Source organism: Myripristis murdjan, chromosome 23 (genome assembly GCF_902150065.1).
Source record: "Myripristis murdjan chromosome 23, fMyrMur1.1, whole genome shotgun sequence".
NCBI classification, from domain to species: Eukaryota; Metazoa; Chordata; class Actinopteri; order Holocentriformes; family Holocentridae; genus Myripristis; species Myripristis murdjan.
The window spans coordinates 758389-777500 of record NC_044002.1 but is presented as its reverse complement, the minus strand read 5'-3'; the positions used below and the strand labels follow the sequence as shown (position 1 = coordinate 777500).

At 41.0% G+C, this 19112-nt stretch overlaps 1 protein-coding gene across 4 annotated transcripts in view; it reads right to left on the bottom strand.

Annotated features, from left to right (window-relative positions):
* Positions 1 to 19112, bottom strand: part of msrb3 (methionine sulfoxide reductase B3) — a 38549-nt gene that overhangs the window by 3000 nt on the left and 16437 nt on the right. For 3 of the 4 annotated variants that reach the window (XM_030045819.1, XM_030045821.1, XM_030045820.1), the window contains 3 exons: positions 10813 to 10921; positions 7754 to 7831; positions 6449 to 6477 (listed from right to left, as the gene is read on the bottom strand). In XM_030045819.1, coding sequence (XP_029901679.1) covers positions 6449 to 6477; positions 7754 to 7831; positions 10813 to 10921 — 216 coding nt within the window. Of the gene's footprint in view, positions 1 to 6448; positions 6478 to 7753; positions 7832 to 10812; positions 10922 to 17090; positions 17241 to 19112 lie in introns of all 4 variants that reach the window. The other variant, XM_030045822.1, reaches the window with a different exon arrangement.

The following is a 19112-nucleotide window of genomic DNA, read 5'->3' as shown; positions in this document are numbered from 1 at the left end:
CTTGAATACTTACTTAGTCTTGTTTTGGTAAACGTTCCATGAAAGAAGAGCTGGGAACTGAAACCATTTGATGCCCCAGTTTGGTTCAAAAATAGGAACTGATTTTGTTTATCAACAGACCTTAACTCAGCTTGCCATGCAACCAAGGACAATATCAGTATTTTGAATATTTGGCCCGTTTGCTACAATTTGCCCACATTTTACATCAGAACAAACCATTTTGGAAATCATGTGGGGGTACTGAAGATTTCACAATATGTAATCAAAATCCCTCAATTTTCAGTTCAAACAATTATAGAAATGCTAAAGTTGGTGCAATGAATAATTGGGCAGAATTTTAAGTTTGCAGAGCTAATATGTTAAACATTTGCAAATTACCTGACATGATCGGCTATAATACGCACTATATTATTTTAATTCTGACTATTGAAATTTTACCCCTACTCTTTGTATATTGTTCAGCTTCATTGTGCCCCCGAAACCAAAATTAAAATAATAGCTAAAATAACACTTTGGACGGACCTCAAAGCACCTCACATCTCTGTGTTTCACATTGTATCAGATGTAATACACAGCATCACAAATGCAACAACACTGACAGTAAACCCCACATGAAAATGGCCAAGCTGAGAAGTTAGACTGTGAAAAAAGCGTCCTATCAGTAGCAAAATAGTTCGTGCAGGACCCAGCTTCTTGTGGTTACAGCTAGCTGGCCTCCTTTACGACACTACCTCTGTGGAGATGGGATCCATGGTCCTTGCCATCATCCCCTTTCTCTCGGCTGGCCACAACTACAAAGCCATGAAATTCCACTCAAACCCAGGAAAAATCTCAGGGACATCACAGGAATCATACGAGTCAGAACAGGAGAATCCTGGGGGATGGCTACTGCACCGATCTGAAAGTTTTATCTCTTAATAAATAAATGAATACTAGAAATTTAGTATGTGTGAGCCTTGGTTTGACTAGGAACATAGTGCTGCATTAAACTATGGTTTCCATCTGCTGTTCAGAAGTGAAAAATCCGATTTGTTTCAGACCAAAATGTTCCATCTGCTCTATAAAAATAAATCGTGAGCTGAAAAGACTTTGTGTTGTATGAGTGAATGGTTAATTCTGTCAAACTAGAACATTTTAACAAGTTGGTTTTTAGGGGTTTTAAGCAATTTAAGTCACCTAATTTTTTTTTTTGCATATTTTTAGAACCTACTGTAGTATGTCTCTCTGCCTCATCCTACTGATCATCACTCTTCAACATACCTTGTCTATTTGGAGATTCTGACTAGGCCAATGAACAGGCTAGAGCTTAGAAAAAGGGTGGCCTGAGAATTCACATTAAGCAAAAACTGCCTGTACTACTGCCTCATTTTTGGATATTCAGTATTCCCCAAATGCACATTCACTGACATCACAACCCCTCTTTTCTTTTGGGAATGTTCTACTTCCAGGCAAAGTCAATTAATAGCTCACTAACTGTAGTTACAAAGCAGGGGAATTCCTGAGAATTAGCAATGACAGAAGCCACATGCTTCAGGAAAATAACTTCAGTGCAGAATCATTGATACTGTTAACCCTTTGGCGCATAGCGGTCACTACAGTGGACAGCTGTTTAAAGGCATTTTCTCCTAAATGCAATGGTTTCTATGGTGGAATTGCAATGATATGCATATCATTGCAAGCCAACGACTTCAACCAGTTTTACAACAGGTTTGACAGAGTGGCCGGACTCTGCCCTGCCTCAACTGGGTCAGTCTCACCCACTCCCCTTCCCACCACATCAGACACAGTCTCAGACACGGCTGCTGCTGTTACCCCACTGTCTTCTCTATGCAACTACACCCCCAAAGCTGCAGCTGTAGCTCACACCACACCTGGGGCCATAACACCATCTTTTTCTCCATGCAGCAGTAACATGTCACCTGCAGCTGCACATTCCACTACACCTTGCCAGCCTCCCCTGTCTTTTACAATACATGAGGTGAGGGAGGAGCTCAGGAGATTGCATCCAGGGAAAGCAGCAGGTCTGGGCGGTGTGTGACCTAGAGTACTGAAAGACTGTGCATCTGAGCTAGCTGAACCTCTCCAGAAGCTCTTCAACATGAGTCTGCAGTCAGAAAAAGTCCCTGTACAGTGGAAAACATCATGGTGCCCAGAGTTGGGCACCCGGTAGAGATAAAAGACTACAGGCTGGTGGCTTTGACTTCACACCTTATGAAAATCTTGGAGTGGCTGATCCTCCGTCACATATGACCACAGGTGGCACAGGATCTGGACCCCTTCAGTTTGCCTACCAGGAACAAACAGGAGTGGAGGACGCGGTCCTCTACATGCTGCACCGGGTCTACACCTACCTAGACGTGCCTGGTTCCTATGTGAGGATCACGTTCTTTGACTTTTCCAGCGCTTTTAACCCTATAAAGCCATTCATATCATATATGATACACATTTTCAATTCCGTTTTTCGTTTTCAGTTTAATCAATACTTGACCAAAATACTGTTGTATACCTTTGAACACTTCCGCTGTTCACCCTGGACCATACCATTGGCACTTCAAGTACATATCATATATCATACACCAGAAAGGTCGTGTAATAACATATTTTTTGATTTTTTTTTTTTTTTAATATATTTTGTTATAGGACTAAATAAAGGGTTCAATTTTAAAAAAATGGAATTTTCTGCCAATTCTTTCATAGTTCAGGCTTTATAGGGTTAATACCATCCAGCCCCCCATACTGAGAGACAAGCTCGGAAATATGGGGGTGGATCCCTCCTTAATTTCCTGGATCACGGACTACCTAACAGCAAGGCCACAGTTTGTCAGGCTGAGGAATTGTGTCTCTGGGACACTGGACAGGTGCCCCACAGGGGACTGTGCTAGCTCCCTTCCTGTTCACGCTCTACACATCTGACTTTAAATACAACGCTGAGTCCTGCCACATTCAGAAGTATTCAGATGATACAGCTGTGGTAGCATGTGTGCGAGGTGGACAGGAGGGGGAGTATAGGGACCTTGTGGAGGCCTTCAGGGCCTGGAGTGATACGAATGGCCTTCTTCTGAACACCACCAAGACTAAGGAGATGGTGGTGGACTTCAGGAGAACTAAGCCACCCTGTCAGCCGGTCTGCATAAGAGGGGAGGCCATCAAGGTTGTGCAGACCTACAAGTAGTTGGGTGTGGTCCTAAACAACAAGCTGGACTAATCTGCAAACACAAACACGCTGTACAAGAAAGGGCAGAGCCAACTCTTCTTCCTCTTGAGGCTCAGGTCATTTGATGTCTGCAGTGACTTGCTGCATATGTTCTCCCAGACTGTGGTGGCAAGCTCTTTGTTTTATTATTTGTTTTAAGGCACCTGGACAAACTGGTGAAAAAGGCCAGTTCAGTGCTGGGCAGGAAGCTGGATGGACTGACAACTGTGGTGGAGGGGCGCATGCTGAAGAGACTGCAGGCAATAAGGGATAATATGAACCATCCTCTCCACAACATCCTGGCTGGACAGAGGAGCAACCGCAGTGAGCGGCTAAAATCACTGCGCTGCAGGATGGAGAGGTTTAAAAGGTCCTTTGTCCCCACAGCCATAAGGCTCTTTAGCATGTGTAGCATGCGTCAACAGTAAACAATAATAAGGAGCAGTAGTATGCATGTGATAACATGGTTTGAAAAATAAGCCAAAGTGATACCGCTTCTCTGAATAGACAAGCTAAGCTGTCAGTGTGCTGCTGTTAGCCAGTGAAAACAGAGCGCAGTGGCAACTCTTCGCTTTGTTACACAATCTATATGTCAGCGCGCTGCTGTAGCCTGGAAAGTTTATCTGCCTTTTGGACTGTTGTAATGTTTTTCTTGGTGGTGCAGGTGCAGGTGAAACAACTGGAGGGGTTGTGCCATCCAGATTTGCTTCTCTCCATGTAATTTTCTCCAGACATACGTTCATATCCCACACAAAAACAACATTTCATTCAAATTATGTCAAATTCCGCGTTAAAAATAGATTCCGTTTTATTTGGCTAATTCCGCAATTCCATGTTCGCGGAAATTATAGGGCCCTAGTTAAGTTGACCCTTAACTAGCACGCTGAAAAGTTGACGCTTTTCGGCGCGCTGTTTGCATCCCTGTAAGTTGCTCAATATTCTTCAGATTTGTACTCATTGACCCATCTATATTATATCAATCTATATTAATAGAATAGGCTCTGGTCGTGAGTAACAGCGGCAGCAGTGCTTTAAACGCCCGTGTGGGCGTCCATTTGACTTGGACCGGGACCGGAGGAGTGAAAACGCACTCATCTTCACCGCTGGTGGTCGACTCAGGCTGTCATGCCGTGCGTTTAAAAAAAACGCCGATATTTTCGCCTATTTTTCAGGTGGCTGTAGCCGGTCCGACATGAATTATTTATTTCACTTACGTGGGTACAGGTGTGATTCTCCTCTGATCTCCTCTCTCTGTCTGCATATGGATGAGTGCAGGTACAGAAACGTGACGTTAAATTATTTCTGTTGTGATTTTATTTATTTTTTACTTTGAAAATTAATTTAGCGTGTCGGGGGGCGGGTGCTGCGGCCCGCCAATAAAATGATAGGGGAAACACTGAATGTATTTTGCTTCCATCTCTCTTCCCTACTCTACTCTACTTCAGCGTTGCTTAGCTCTACCAGATCTACTCTACCAGAAGGTAGACTGCCGCGTCCATCTGTTGCACAAAATGCACACGGCATGCTGTTTTTAGACCCTCCCCACTCATCTGTTATTGGCCAACTGACTTTGATAACAATATACTATTGGTGGATCTATCCATGTGCTTCGCTGAAAATCAGAAGATCATTCGTTAAATGCTAACTTATGCCAAATTGTTGCCACACACACACAAAAAAAAAAATACCAGAGCCCTGTATATGTCATGTTTTGAGCTGCTGGATACTCGAATTTCCCTGTGGGATGAATAAAGTACAGTTGTCCCTCGCTATAACGCGGTTCACCTTTCGTGGCCTTGCAGTTTCGCAGATTTTTTTTAGTGCAGTTTTGCATTTTTTTTTTTTTTTTACAGCGCATTGTGTTCTGCGTCCTGATTGGCTAAGGGAGCCTGCGCATTGTGTTCTGCGTCCTGATTGGCTAAGGGACTGTAGACCATTGTCAATCAATCTCCTCCGTGCCGTGTCTCCTGTACAGTACAGAATGCGTTCAGCTGTGTATAAAGTGTGTAGTGAGGGGTTTTACAGCCTTAAAACATCTATAATAATTGTAAAAAATAAAGCTGACTACTTTGCGGATTTTGCCTATTGCGGATTGATTAACGAGGGACCACTGTATCTTCTATTCTATTCTATTCTATTAGCTGTTAGAATGCTCTCTGCTGCTCCCTTCCATTGAGGTTTATGCAGAGACTGTCAATTCTTGTTGCTGAAAACATATTAATACTAGTATCATGACATGGTAATACCAGTCCTGCATCCTTAAAGAAGTATGGAGACTCACAAAAGTGTTCATGCCCTAAGAAGAGTAAAAACACATAAGAAAAAAATCTTGACTCAGGCTTTCATAATTCATGCATGAAAGAGTTAATTTAAACAAATTTCTGGAAATATTAGAATCTTCTTAAGTCACCCAGGTATTCACAGAGATGTAATTCACCAAGATTAATAACCACAAGGGCCGTCTTTGCTCTCAGAAGAAATTAGACAGCTGAGTGCGTGTGCTGTCGTCCTTTTGATCAAGCAGAAAGGGAGAAGAAAAGAGGTCAATCTCCAACTTCTCTGCTATAAAATAAAACAACAGATAACTGGAAAGATAGCACTCAGACTGCATACCTCTGCCAGCACTATGCAGTTCTATGGCATTTCCATGTCACATAGTTGACCGAAGTAAACTTTTGTCTGTTCCTACCTTTCATGCTTTTAACTGAAGGTAATATTATTTGTATACTAAATTTTAACCTAGACATACTGTCTTGTGGTTGTATGCCAGCTGACCAGTCAAGTTGAAACTTAGAACCATGTCTATCCAGACTATGTAGCGAAGATTTTGAAGAAATTTAATACAAAGGTATTAAGTGTATTTTCTAGCAAAGTGGAAGTTATCACTATATTGACATGCATGATCCCAATCAATAATTTCCTGTGAGAAACATTGCTGTCTTGAGACTATTTTTACTACATAAACCTTGCCAATTCTGTTGGCAGAGGTAAAAAAAAAAAAAAAAAAAAAACCCTCCATGATGGACTGTACTCTCTAATCTTTGGCACATGTTGACAGGTAACCAGCACTGCTGTGTATCTTAGAGCAACCCGGCAACTTTTTTTTTTAAGTCATGTGGCTGCAACACCACCAACTGCACTGTGAATAACAGCACAGTTTTGTTATACAGCTCCATACGAGACTGACTCCTATAATGATCTCAATAATTGCTGAATGATTGTTTGTCAGTCAGAACACATCCAACATTAACTTACCTGATCCCGAATCAAATTTTGTGTCTGACCTACAAAAACAAACAAACAAACAAAAAACAGAGAAGTTAAATTTATGCTCATATTGCACATCTTAATGTGGTATACTTGGCAATACTTGGCAGGTGGAAATAAATTCTGGTTTGGTTCAAGAGACAGTATCCAGGCAATGTTAAAACAATAGTTCACAAACATTGCCCATAAGAAGGTCCAACAGGTCTTCATTCCAACCAAACACTACAACAGATGAGCTGCAACAGTTAGTTAAACAATTTAGTTAATTAGTTAATCAGTTAGTTGCCAACTATTAAATTAACTGCCAGCTATTTGATAATTGATTAATCGGTTTGAGTGATTCTGAAGAGGGAACTTTTCAAATTTTTGATTTTAGTTTCTGAAATGTGAATATTTTGGGGTTTTTTTAGTCCTCTATGACAAAAAAATAAATGTTTTTGGGTTGCGGACTATCAGTAACTTTATTTATGTACTTATTTACTAACATATTTATTTATTTATTCATTTATTCTTATGTCTTTTGAGTAAATATGCATGTGCATGAGTGTATATGTATGTGTATATTAGTAATATGTGCATATGCCCTCTGTTTTGTTTTTGTTTTTTGGTGTGTGTGTGTGTGTGTGTGTGTGTGCAAGTGGGTTGGGTGACGTTTGCCATAATATAGTTACAATGTTCATTTCCCTTTTGACTGGATTTGTCTATGATTTAGTTTTACAGAAAAACAAAAACTTTTTGTAGTATTCTGATCTTACTTACCTGTCTTAAAGACAGGTAAGTAAGATCATTTGTTAATGCAAAGCAAGGCTTGCTTTGGCATTTCCAGTGCTGCAAGTTTTGACACTGAAATTTTCAAATTAACTGCAAATGAATAAAACCCCAAAATGCCAGCTGTCGGTGTCCTAGATTACCAATAATTGGTTATCGGCCCTGAAAAATCAATATTGGTCGATCCCAAGAATAAACATGCATGCTGCTTAAGGCTGGGAGGGGTGTTCTGTGGGAACATTGCTCCTGAGATATGGACTAACTCCAGCAATAAATTCTGCCTCCTTTGAAGCTCTCCATCGAGCTGTGGGAAAATGGTGACCTGCTAATGGTTTTCTACATAGATCTGACGTACTGTCAGGTAGCATTAATCTCTGCAGGTTTCTGTCAGGCACCGCGTGGACACTTTTCAACCATTTAAAGGGAAAGTGGCTATGGATGAGCATAGTTAGACCTTTACCAATTAAATACACATACCAAATGTACAAATGGGTAGACAGACACACAGTGCAGCTCCTGGCTTACCTAAATAATGGGCCACCACAGACGACGCAAGAGTATATTCCTTCCTCTTTATTATCTGTGAGCTCTCCCCTGAAGGCACTGTGGAGAAAGGCTTTGTCAGTAAACCTGCGTTGCTCACAATAGTACATGAGACATCATCTACAACCACAGTCTTAACAATATGCAACATAGACAACAAACTAATTCACCATCCTCCACCCACCACCCTCTTTGTTTCATACAAAATGTCAAATTTATGTTGCGTTTTGTGTTGAGTTTTTGTTGTTGTTGTTCTTCCTAAGAATGATTATATCTCCTCAACAATGACAGTTTTAATCACTGGCTATAATAGTGGATGGGGAAGTTGGCCAAGAGAGCAGATGAGAAAATTGGCATAATAAATGCCCACTGCACAATACTTAGGAGAATATGAACTTCACTGTCACTAAGACGTGATCGATGAAGCATCACCACTGATTAAACTGTACAGAAATGAGAAAAACTGCCTGCTTCACCTGCCTGCAGGAACATTTCAGAATCATTATATTTTTCAAAGGTCTCGCACCTCAGTAAACAAAAGGGACAGTCAGTGATTACTAACAGTAACAGCAAGAGAAGAGACACCCAGTTGTAGTCAGAGCCCGATAGTGGAAAACAATGGTGGTAGCTCCTATGGGCCCCAAGTATATATGTGGTTACATGTTTCTAGACTAACAGAGTTTAAATACATCCGCATATGACTTTGAATTGTTCTACACATCAGAATCAACAAACAATAAAGTGTTTCAGTTGATAAAGAAAGCAACCCACCTTTGTGAAAGAGGGTGCAATGATGCATGTCATAAGCAATCAGTCATAAACCTCAGGTTGACTGTATCCAACATGCTTAGACAGGATTTGCTTGTATCCCTCTATGGTACGATGTTGCCATTTGGCAACAAACCCATTTTAAGCCTTCTACACACAGACAATACATCCCCAGTTTGAGGCAATGCATTAAAAGAGAGGTAGGGTTCTAAGTAAACCAATAGCAGTGTTTAAATTTGTCACATGACTTTCTGGAGGCAATTCTGAAGCCCTTTTCTGCAGATGACTTCACGGGGAGGAGCCTCGCCATTTGACTCCTCAGAAATCATCTAAAAAAGTGTTTTAACGACATTTTTCAACTGGGAAAAAATATATATACTCAATAATGGGTGAGTTAAGTTCATTATTCTGTAGTTTATTGCACTGCACTTGATCATTAAATAATAGAAAATGTTCAAATGTGTATGTTGCCATATGGCAACACCATACCATTACAAATTGCTAGCCTGGCATGTTGATAACATTTTGTATTTAGTTATAGGCCTACACTGTTCAAAAGCATATTGTAAACTTTATGGACTCACGCTCCACAACCACATAGAATCATTTAGTTATTTTTTCAGGTCCATCAATTTGACAGATACACATTTGACTCTTAGTAAAGTTAATAGCAATTGGATTGGTGACTGATCTTCTATAGTCTACTATAATAATGCACTTTGTGAGTCCAAAACATTTTTTTACCAACTGGGATCATAATGCGTACCATAGAGGGATATAGAAATAATATTTCCCTAATACATAATATTTGTATGTATTAGCCTGTGTAAACCAGGGGTTTTGACAAATCAGTATAATGCGACAAATGTGCAATCTGATTTCCTGGCTTAACCTTTTGAAGCCCAGGATACCATAGGCAAGCAAACTCTTTATTTTCCTTATAAATTTTTGGGATAGTTTTGTGGTAATTTTCTTATAATAATATAATTTTAAATATATATTTATAAATCATTTTCTTATAATTATTATTATTATTATTATTATTATTATTAATCTTGTCTGACGACAAGAACACCTTTCAGTTCTGGAAATTGGCACTGTGATGGTGTAAATTAATGTACGCATGAATAAGCATGTGAGGACATGTACATATCTTGTGGAAAACCTGACAGTGGAAAGGGAGGGAAGGAGATTCCCTTTGGATGAGGAGCAGCAGATCAGGTTGACCTGTGTAAATTTCAGATGAATCAAACAGGAGGGTATCAATATTGTGAGAGACCTTCAACTTTCATAACAGGTGTGAAAGCTATTCTGTGGCTTGAGGCATGTGGGGAATAATCAGCAAATGGCATCAGCTTATGATTCTCAATAGATGCTGAATATAGTTGGTCGAGGTTTATTATAACCAGAGGACTTGACATCAATCCCGTGGGTCTGCCCCATCTCCACAAAACCTCTTGCCATCTAGGGAGTTGGCGCTACAGAGGACCAATTGTATCGCTACCCTCCTCTCCTTCAGGGAGGAAGATAAATCTGAAGTTAGATCTGTGTGACTAATACTCCTGTTCAGCAACCCAGTCCTCCATGTTTTGAATCTTCTCTGTTTAGTTGAGTGACCTCGCGCTGTGCCTGCATGCCAGATTGGATAGTATCGGCTCTTTTGAGATTGCTGTGACTGAATTAGGCCAAGGAACTTTCTCTGTGTTCTGGAGATGGTGACCTTTAAACTGTTCATGTCAGTTTGGATTGTGGTGACAACAACGCCTATGGCACTCATATCTTGCCAGATTTCATTCAAAGAAACTTTTAAGTCAGCAATAGCTGGGAAAATATTGATCAGATGAGAAATTAAAGAGAGATCCTGAGGAGCAACAGGCACTTTGTGAACCAGCAGCTGTGTGTGATTGTTGGGTGGTTGCACAATATTGGTGTGGTCCGATTCAGGTAGAACGTTGATTCATTATCGCCTTCAATTAACAAAGGAGATGGTGATGCAGGCTCTATCATGTCATGGGGTGGTTTGTCAATTAATCCAGACTAAATTTGGAGATTTCAGTTATGATGGGAACACCATTAATCCAAACTTACACAGCCATCTCACTCAATGACCCAGAAATGCCCCCAAACTTTCTGTTCAATTTCTGGCTAATTTTCTGGTCTTGTTTTTTACATTTTCTGGTATTCTCCTGCCATTTTTTTTTTTTGACATTTTTTTTTGCATTTGTGGTGAAAAAGGTCATATTCGATTAAGAGTCTGAGTGGATTCCTCCTACCTCTCAGTTCCTCTCTCTTGAGTAACGTGGTACTGCATAGGAGTCAGGCGTTTCCTCAGCTCCTCCTCGGAGAAGCTCACTGGCCAGGTCTTCTTGGAACGGCATGCTCCTAAAGGACAAAGCCAGAGGACAAAAAAATCACTATCTATCCTGTACTGGGACTTCTGCTGGAGAGGGAAAGACTGCATGTCACTGCTATATTAGTCCTCATGTATCCAGCATTCTAAAACTGGTCCTGTCATTCTTCTGTCTCAACACAATGCTCAGGCACCAACCTCCCACTGGGGGTTAAAACAAGGGTCAACAGGACACTGGATTGTCTCTGACCAGATCAAATAGTGGCAGCTTGTGTAGTTTTTGTTCCATTTTTCAACTCAGCTGATTTTATGATAAGGTCATTTTTCATTGAATTAGAACTCTTGATAACACATCAAGTTTTGTTAAATGAGAATACTATTGATTATGAGTTGCCATACCAGTGATTCTGTATTGTGTCTGTGCAAGGAGAAAAAAAGAACCAAAGCATGTGACCACAACTCAAACTACAAGCCAGTTTGGGTGAGTTAATGCTGCATTATGAAGCTTGTTATGCGATCTTATAGGTCAGTAACAAGATTTAGTTTTGCTAAGTGGTTATGGAGCAAAACGGGTTTTTAGCATCTTGCTTCATGATTGTGCTTTTTAGACAATGGGCTATATAAAAAAAAGTAATCTACCCAATGAGTTGAGGGTACAAATATCAGTCCATTTCCTTGATGTTACACTTCAGAGTCTCTTTTTTGCCCCAGAACTTGGCACCAACTTGGCACCAACACTATAACTTGGCAGCAACACCATCTTTGTCTCTTGACTTACCATGTTAGAAATATTTTTGGGAACGAGCCTGATATTCAGACTGAATGACCATTCAAAGATTTTTGTGAGGGTAAATTGATGGATCTGTTGATGACTGACCAGAGTGGATTATTAAGTCACAGTTGAGCCACAATAACTGTGTTCAAGACATATAACTAATTCAATTTCATGAAGTCCCTGCGACCCTAGTGAGGATAAGCGGTTTAGAAGATGAATGAATGAATGAATTTCATGAAGTAGATGAAGCTGTCGATTCCCAAGTCGGAACAAGGCTATTTGGGTACACCAACTCTGCTTGGCACAACGAGACGTACCCAGTGCATTTGAAAGTGAATCACATCTAAGCCTAAAACAGGAAATAAACACAGCTAACAAGAAACATTTTCCTTGTCATTGTCATGACAAGGAAAATAAAAATACGAAAAAGGAGTGATTCTCTCGCTTTTATTGCTGGGAATCGTATTTCTTATGATGGTGATACGTTCGTCGGTATCGGAGGAGGAGGTGCAGTGACTGAGTGATTGAGTGCAGCTGACCTTGAAACGATCTCTGCTCTCGGCATCTCAAGATCCGACATTCAAAAACATACGGACCAGACGTCATTGCAAGCGGTGTGGTCGACCCAGGAAGAGAGGTAAGACTTAAGCTAAGAAAGCTTGGACCCAAGGCTGTCCCACTACCCAGCCTACTCCTGGCAAATGTCCGGTCGCAGGAAAATAAAATGGATGAGATAAGGCTCAGGCTGACCCAGCAGAATGAAACCAGGAACTGCGGTGCTCTCATCCTCACAGAGACGTGGCTCCATAACAATATACTGGATGAGGCTTTAGCACTGGAGGGGCGGAGCCTGTTCCGGGCCGAAAGAACACAAGACTCCGGTAAGACGAGAGGGGGCGGACTCTGTGTGTACATCAATGATGCTTGGTGCTCAGGTGAAGTCAGAGTGGATGGAAAATGTTCACCTGACATTGAATTTTTACTGCTGAGATGTCGGCCATATTACCTGCCTAGAGAATTCACCAGTGTGTTTGTTGCTGCTGTTTACATTCCACCGGATGCAAATTCAAAAAAATGCACTCCTGGAATTGTATGAGGTCAGCAGTCACATGGCAAAACAGCCAGATGCTGTTATTATTGTTGCTGGGGATTTTAATCAAACGGACCTGTTCTGCCAAGATTCCACCAGCACGTCCACATCTCCACCAGAGGAAACAACACACTGGACCATGTCTACACCAATGTTCCTGGCAGCTACAGAGCCCTCCCTCATCTTCATTTTGGCCAGTCAGACCACATCTCCTTGCTCCTCCTGCCTACCTACATCCAGCTGACAAAAAGGGTCAAACCAACTGTAAAAACAGTTAAAGTGTGGACAGATGAAGCTGCAGCGGTTCTACAGGACTGTTTTGAATGCACGGACTGGCAGATGTTCAGGGATGCTGCTACCCAGGAGAACCATATTGACCTTGAAGAATACACATCATCAGTGACATCATACATCAGCAAATGTGCTGATGATGTGGTAAATTAAGGACAGTTAAATCATTCCCTAATGAGAAAGCCTGGATGAATGGAGAGGTGAGAGCTCTATGTAGAGCCAAAAAAGCTGCCTTCAAGTCAGGTGACAAAGAAGCCTACAACACTGCCAGAGCAAAACTGAAAGCTGGCATCAAGGAGGCAAAGTGAAGGCATCAGCAGAGACTGGAGAGAGACCTCAACACCAACAACAGCAAAGACTTGTGGCAGGCGGTCAGAAATGTGACAGGCTACAAAAGCAGGAGCGCTCCCATCATGTGTGAGGCCACGTTACCAGAGGAGCTAAACACATTTTATGCTCGCTTTGACCTCCTCAACAGAGAGTCAGCTGTAAAGTCTACTCCGCCTCCAGAGGACCGGCCACTGTCAGTATCCACAGTGGATGTGAGGAAAGTCCTGCTGAAAGTGAATATGAGTAAAGCTGCTGGGCCTGACAACATCCCTGGCCGTGCACTAAAAACATGTGCCAACCAGCTAGTAGATGTCATTACTGACATTTTCAACATATCGCTGTCACAGGAGAGTGTTCCCACCTGCTTCAAGACAGCCACCATCATCCCTGTGCCTAAAAAGTCTGCAGTGTCTGATCTAAATGACTACCGCCCTGTGGCACTCACCCCCATCCTGATGAAGTGCTTTGAGAAACTGGTTCTCCAGCACATAAAGAACAACATCCCTGCCAGTCTGGACCCTCAGCAGTTTGCATTCAGAACCAACAGATCCACAGAGGATGCCATCTCCACTGCTCTCCACTCAGTCTTCACTCACCTGGAGAAAAGCAGCACCTACATCAGAATGCTGTTTGTTGACTTCAGCTCAGCTTTCAACACAATCTCCCCCATGAAGCTGATAGGAAAACTGAACACTCTGGGCATCAGTACCACTCTCTGCAACTGGATACTGGACTTACTCACAAACAGACCCCAGTCAGTTCGAATTGGCAGTCTCTCCTCCTCCACTCTAGTGCTCAACACTAGAGCGCCCCAGGGCTGTGTGCTCAGCCCCCTCCTGTTCACGCTGTACACCCACGACTGCAACCCCCGACATTGAGAGAACTCTATTGTGAAGTTCGCGGATGACACCACCATCATCGGCCGGATTTCCAACAATGATGAGTTTTCATATCGGGAGGAAATCAACCATCTTGCAAAATGGTGCACAGACAACAACCTTCTGTTCAACGTCAGCAAAACCAAAGAGCTGATAGTTGATTTTAGAAAAAAGGAGGCAAAGACACACAACCCTGTCTACATCAATGGAGCTGAGGTGGAGTAAGTGAGCAGTTTCAAGTTCCTGGGAATCAACATAACAGAGAACCTGACATGGACTTCACATATCTCTGCCCTGGTTAAAAAAGCTCAGAAACGGCTGTATTTCTTAAGGAAACTTAAGAAAGCAAAATTCCCATGCCAAGTTCTTGTCAACTTCTACAAAGGAGCGATTGAAAGCATCCTGACTGGAAACATCACAAATTGGCATGGGATGTGCACGGCCCAGGACAGGACGAGTAACGAGTGATTAAAACTGCCCAAAACATCATTGGTACCCATCTACCAAGCATCATTGATATTAGGTGAGGTGCCTGCGCAGAGCCAAAAGGATCCTAAAAGACAACAGCCACCCCAGCCACAGCCTGTTCACCCTGCTGCCGTCAGGCAAAAGATACAGAAGTATTCACTGCCGTACCACCAGACTACAGAGCAGCTTCTTCTCTCAGGCTGTGAGATTATTAAATGCACCATCTGCACTCCTCCATGTTTAATAATTTTATTTTCTATACAATCAATTAATCAATCAAGAGGGAACCACACTTTAATTTCATTATACATATTGTATCCTTGTGTGCCATTTGTTAAGACACAACAGTTGTCTTAAATATCAGTGAGTTAGAATGCAATTTCCTGACAAAATGCCCTCACCTGCTCTTACTCTGCCACTGACTGTTCCTGCTGTCTTTCTTAAGAAGTCCTTGTTGCGCCATTATTTCAACACTTACTACGCCACATTGTTTCTTAAAGGATGTTCTCTGTTTTTCTGATACTGCAGGTGGGAATTTCCCCATACAGAACCTGTCAACCTGGTTGCTAGTTTGGTGTTGTGGGCTCTTCTCTTATCTGGAGAAAGGAACACACCCCATTTTGCAGGGTCTGTGTGAATGGAACAAATAAGGTGGACTTCAAAGGCATTGCAAATGAAAAGAGTCCATTGATGCCCTGGCTCCATCCATAGGTACAAAGTTACTTTTGACACACAGGGGGGTGAAGTACAAGGAGGGGCTTCAATGGAATGGAGGTGGTTTTGCAGCTCTACGCTCTTAACTCACCCCTTAACACTGTAGATATGTGTAGCTACAACTCCCTTTTTGAGATTATTGCTAACAAAGAGCTCAGTGTTTTTCTTTCTTTTTTTTCTCCTTCTTCTTCTCAGACTTCAGACCCGCAATTCACAGGCATTCAATTGGATATGTTGCCTGCACCATAGCCTGCAAAGTTTTTAGACTTTGTGCACTGTGAGGTCATACTAGCACATTTTTCCATCATTATGCCTTTTCAACCTTAAACATAAATATTGTTTCCCAATTGTAAACAAGATTTGTTCTCCACTACCTCCTTTTGCTTATTTTAACTTGTTAAACTTGTGGCTTTCCTGCCCTGACCCTCCTCTTCTTCTTTTTCTTCTTCGTTGCCCTCTCTCTTCCCCTTAAGGTGGCTGCACCAATCCAATCAGGGAGTCAGTGGAGGCACTCAAATCAAACACACTCCAAAGTTGTTTTAGGCATTGGAGCCACATACAATGAATAGATTCAAATGTTCAGTTTGGCCTCTGAGATGAAGCTTAATAGTTGGTATTAATTATTCCAGTCACTGGCTACATCTCAGTCTCTTAATTCAGAAAGGCACAGATGATGAACCAGCAGCTTTCGACACCTATGAGGTATAAAAGAATGGCACAAACCTTTTCAGATTAATGGTAAGGCAATTAGTGAGGCAAAACTTTCTCTAAACTGATATAGTCCATGCAAGCTGCAAAGGAGGCAAGCAGTGAATTATTTGTTATTCCATGAGCAACTGAAATTGCAGCTATATAAGGTGAGAATAAAGAGCAGAGGTGCTGACTGCTGAAAAACTCACTTGTACATATACATATACAGCAATATGTATGGTTTTGCAAAAAATAAAAAAAACATTCCTGTCTGCCAGCATCACAAACAGTGGCCCCAATCATTTGTTTTGTGTCCATATTTGGAGATCCTTAGCACAGTTCCCCACAAAGAAATTTTGTGTATGAAAAACATGAAGAAAAATAATGAAATAATTAAAAGAAGCATAGTGCATTCACTTAAGAAAAAAAATCTGCACTGTTTATTTTTTATTTTATTTTATTTTATTCTATATAGAAATTATCTCAGAATTCTGCCAAAAGTTTTCATGAAAAAATTCAGCTAATTTTTCTGAATTAATGAAATAATCATCTTAAAATTCGGAGAAAGTTTTCATGGGTGTTTGAGATAATTATCATATTACTTCAGAAAAACAGGTATTAATGGTGATAATGACCATTAGGAATTAGAGAATTAATGAGATAATTATCTGGGAATTCTGAGATACTAAATTCCTAATCCTTTCTCAGGTAAATGCATTATGCTTTCATAGAATTTCACAGGGCTGATGGTTGTTATCACAATTAACTACATAATGATGAACAGTATTCAGAAAAACTAGATGGTTCACCTTAAAGTGATGGTAACATCTGATGTATTTTTCAGCAGTTTGCAGTATCACCCCACACACAGACACACACACAGCAAAGACATGCTGACACAGTCGGAGCAGCGGCAAGGTGTGAGAGGCAAAGCACAGCAGGCACACAGCACCCAGTCAGTGGACCTGAGGGAAGACTGCAGGGCCTCAGAGCCACAGGCTGACTCTTGGTTATCAGATGCAGGAGATTAAAGCCTGACATGGCTGCTGGAGAGAGACGCTCCACCCACCACTAGAAACAAACACCACCTGGCGGGGCAACAACCAAATCTTGGGCTGGAAAAAGGAGAGGGCAGGCAGAGGGAGAGACAACAGAAGACAACATGGATCAAAACATGAAATACATTGTTAGAGATGAGATGTGGAGTAAAAGCCTTGGTCACCAGGATCTGCTTGGTATTTCTCCTTTTCATGCAGAGCTTGGGACACTGGTTAACAGAGGTAGATAGGAAAAGAACCTAGAAGGACAGAGGTCATGAATGCAGACTCTTTTTAGTAGGCCTCCTTTTTCCATGGATTTATTGTAGGTCAGTCAATAGAGATTTTTTTTAACAACTGAGAGATGATAAGCCAGTTAAAAGAACATCAGTCACAGTAAAAAAAAAACAAAAAACAAACTTGTTAGTTAGACATTGTTAATTTTCCTTGTATTTATTACACCTATTTAAAGGAATACTTCATCCATTTTGAAAAATTTGACGTTATTTCACCTCCCCCCTAGCTGTTAGTACAACAGTAGTGGTGCTATCTTCTCATCATTACTCACCAGAGAAGCAGCAGCCACAACAGAGACAGAAGTAGATTGCTTTATTTTGGTATTGTTGTTTTCTAAAATGGCGGAAGTATTCATGCCCAACTTTCTCCAGAGTACTAAAAGATAGCTGGCAAGGATCCGCTGTCTTTATCACACGTTTCACCTATGTTTCAGGCACCTGCCAGACACAGAGAGCTTAGACCACACAAAAAATAGTTCTATTACTGGCTTTTTTTTTTTTTTTTTTTGGAATGATCAATATTTTTTACACTTTGGGCTGTAAAAATTCTGCTACACTCCATCAAACTCAGACTTTGTTTATTTAACAATTTAAGTGGATTAAGGCGGTTATGTTTTATGTAAGCTGGGGTAAGTCCACTTCAGTGGCAGGAGGCTAACAGTTAGCATTCAGAGCATCCAGCCATAATCCAGCACTCAGTAATGATGACAGCAAGACAGCACCACTGTCCTACATAACAGCAAAGGGGAAGTGAAATAAAACTTTTTTTTTTTTACAAAGTGAGTGAACTATCCCTTCAACAATAAAAAAAAATAAATAAATAATAATAATAATAAAACAATAAAAACAATAAAAATAAAAAGGTTTTACACATTTTCTTTTACTTCCAAAATCCCACCACTTTTCCTTACAGACCAGCAGACATACATACAAAAACCCACACAGTAATACCATCTCACCCCACCCACTGAACCAAACTGGCTTCTTTCTTCATGGCAAAAAACAAATAACACTTTTGAATGAGCTCTCCCAAAGTTTTGTTCCAAACCAACACCCTATTTCATCCTCAAATCTATGAAAGCAAAATGTCTTTTCATTGTGACTTCAAGCATTTGAGGTCCATATTATGACAGAAAGCTGTAAAAGATTTCTCAGAATACAGCACAGTGCGGTTTCTGCTGCTGAAATAAAGAATCCCTCCTCTGTTTTGAATAATAATGACTGGCCCTGACTGATGATGCAGGTAATCATAATTGTCGTTTACAATACAAGGAAACAGAAAGAGATCTGGATGCTGGACACACAAAAACAGAAGAGGAAAAAACAGAGAGGATAAGACAGGATTCACCAACTTAACCCAATACTCAGATGCTCTTACCCTAGAGCTTCACAATGAACTCTTTAAATTCCCATTCCACAGCTTTGACTGTAGCACCAACACACACACAATCCCCTAAATAGGACATACCAGTGTAGAGGGTTTGTGCTGGAGAAAAACTAGGAGTAGCTGAAAATAAGGATTAGATCAATATATGGGGCCAATATATTATTAATATATTTATATATTTAAAATGTGATCTGGTCCAGTCTGATATAATAGAAATGATGCAGTTCAACTGATTACACATAGAACAGGAGGACCTTAACTTTAATT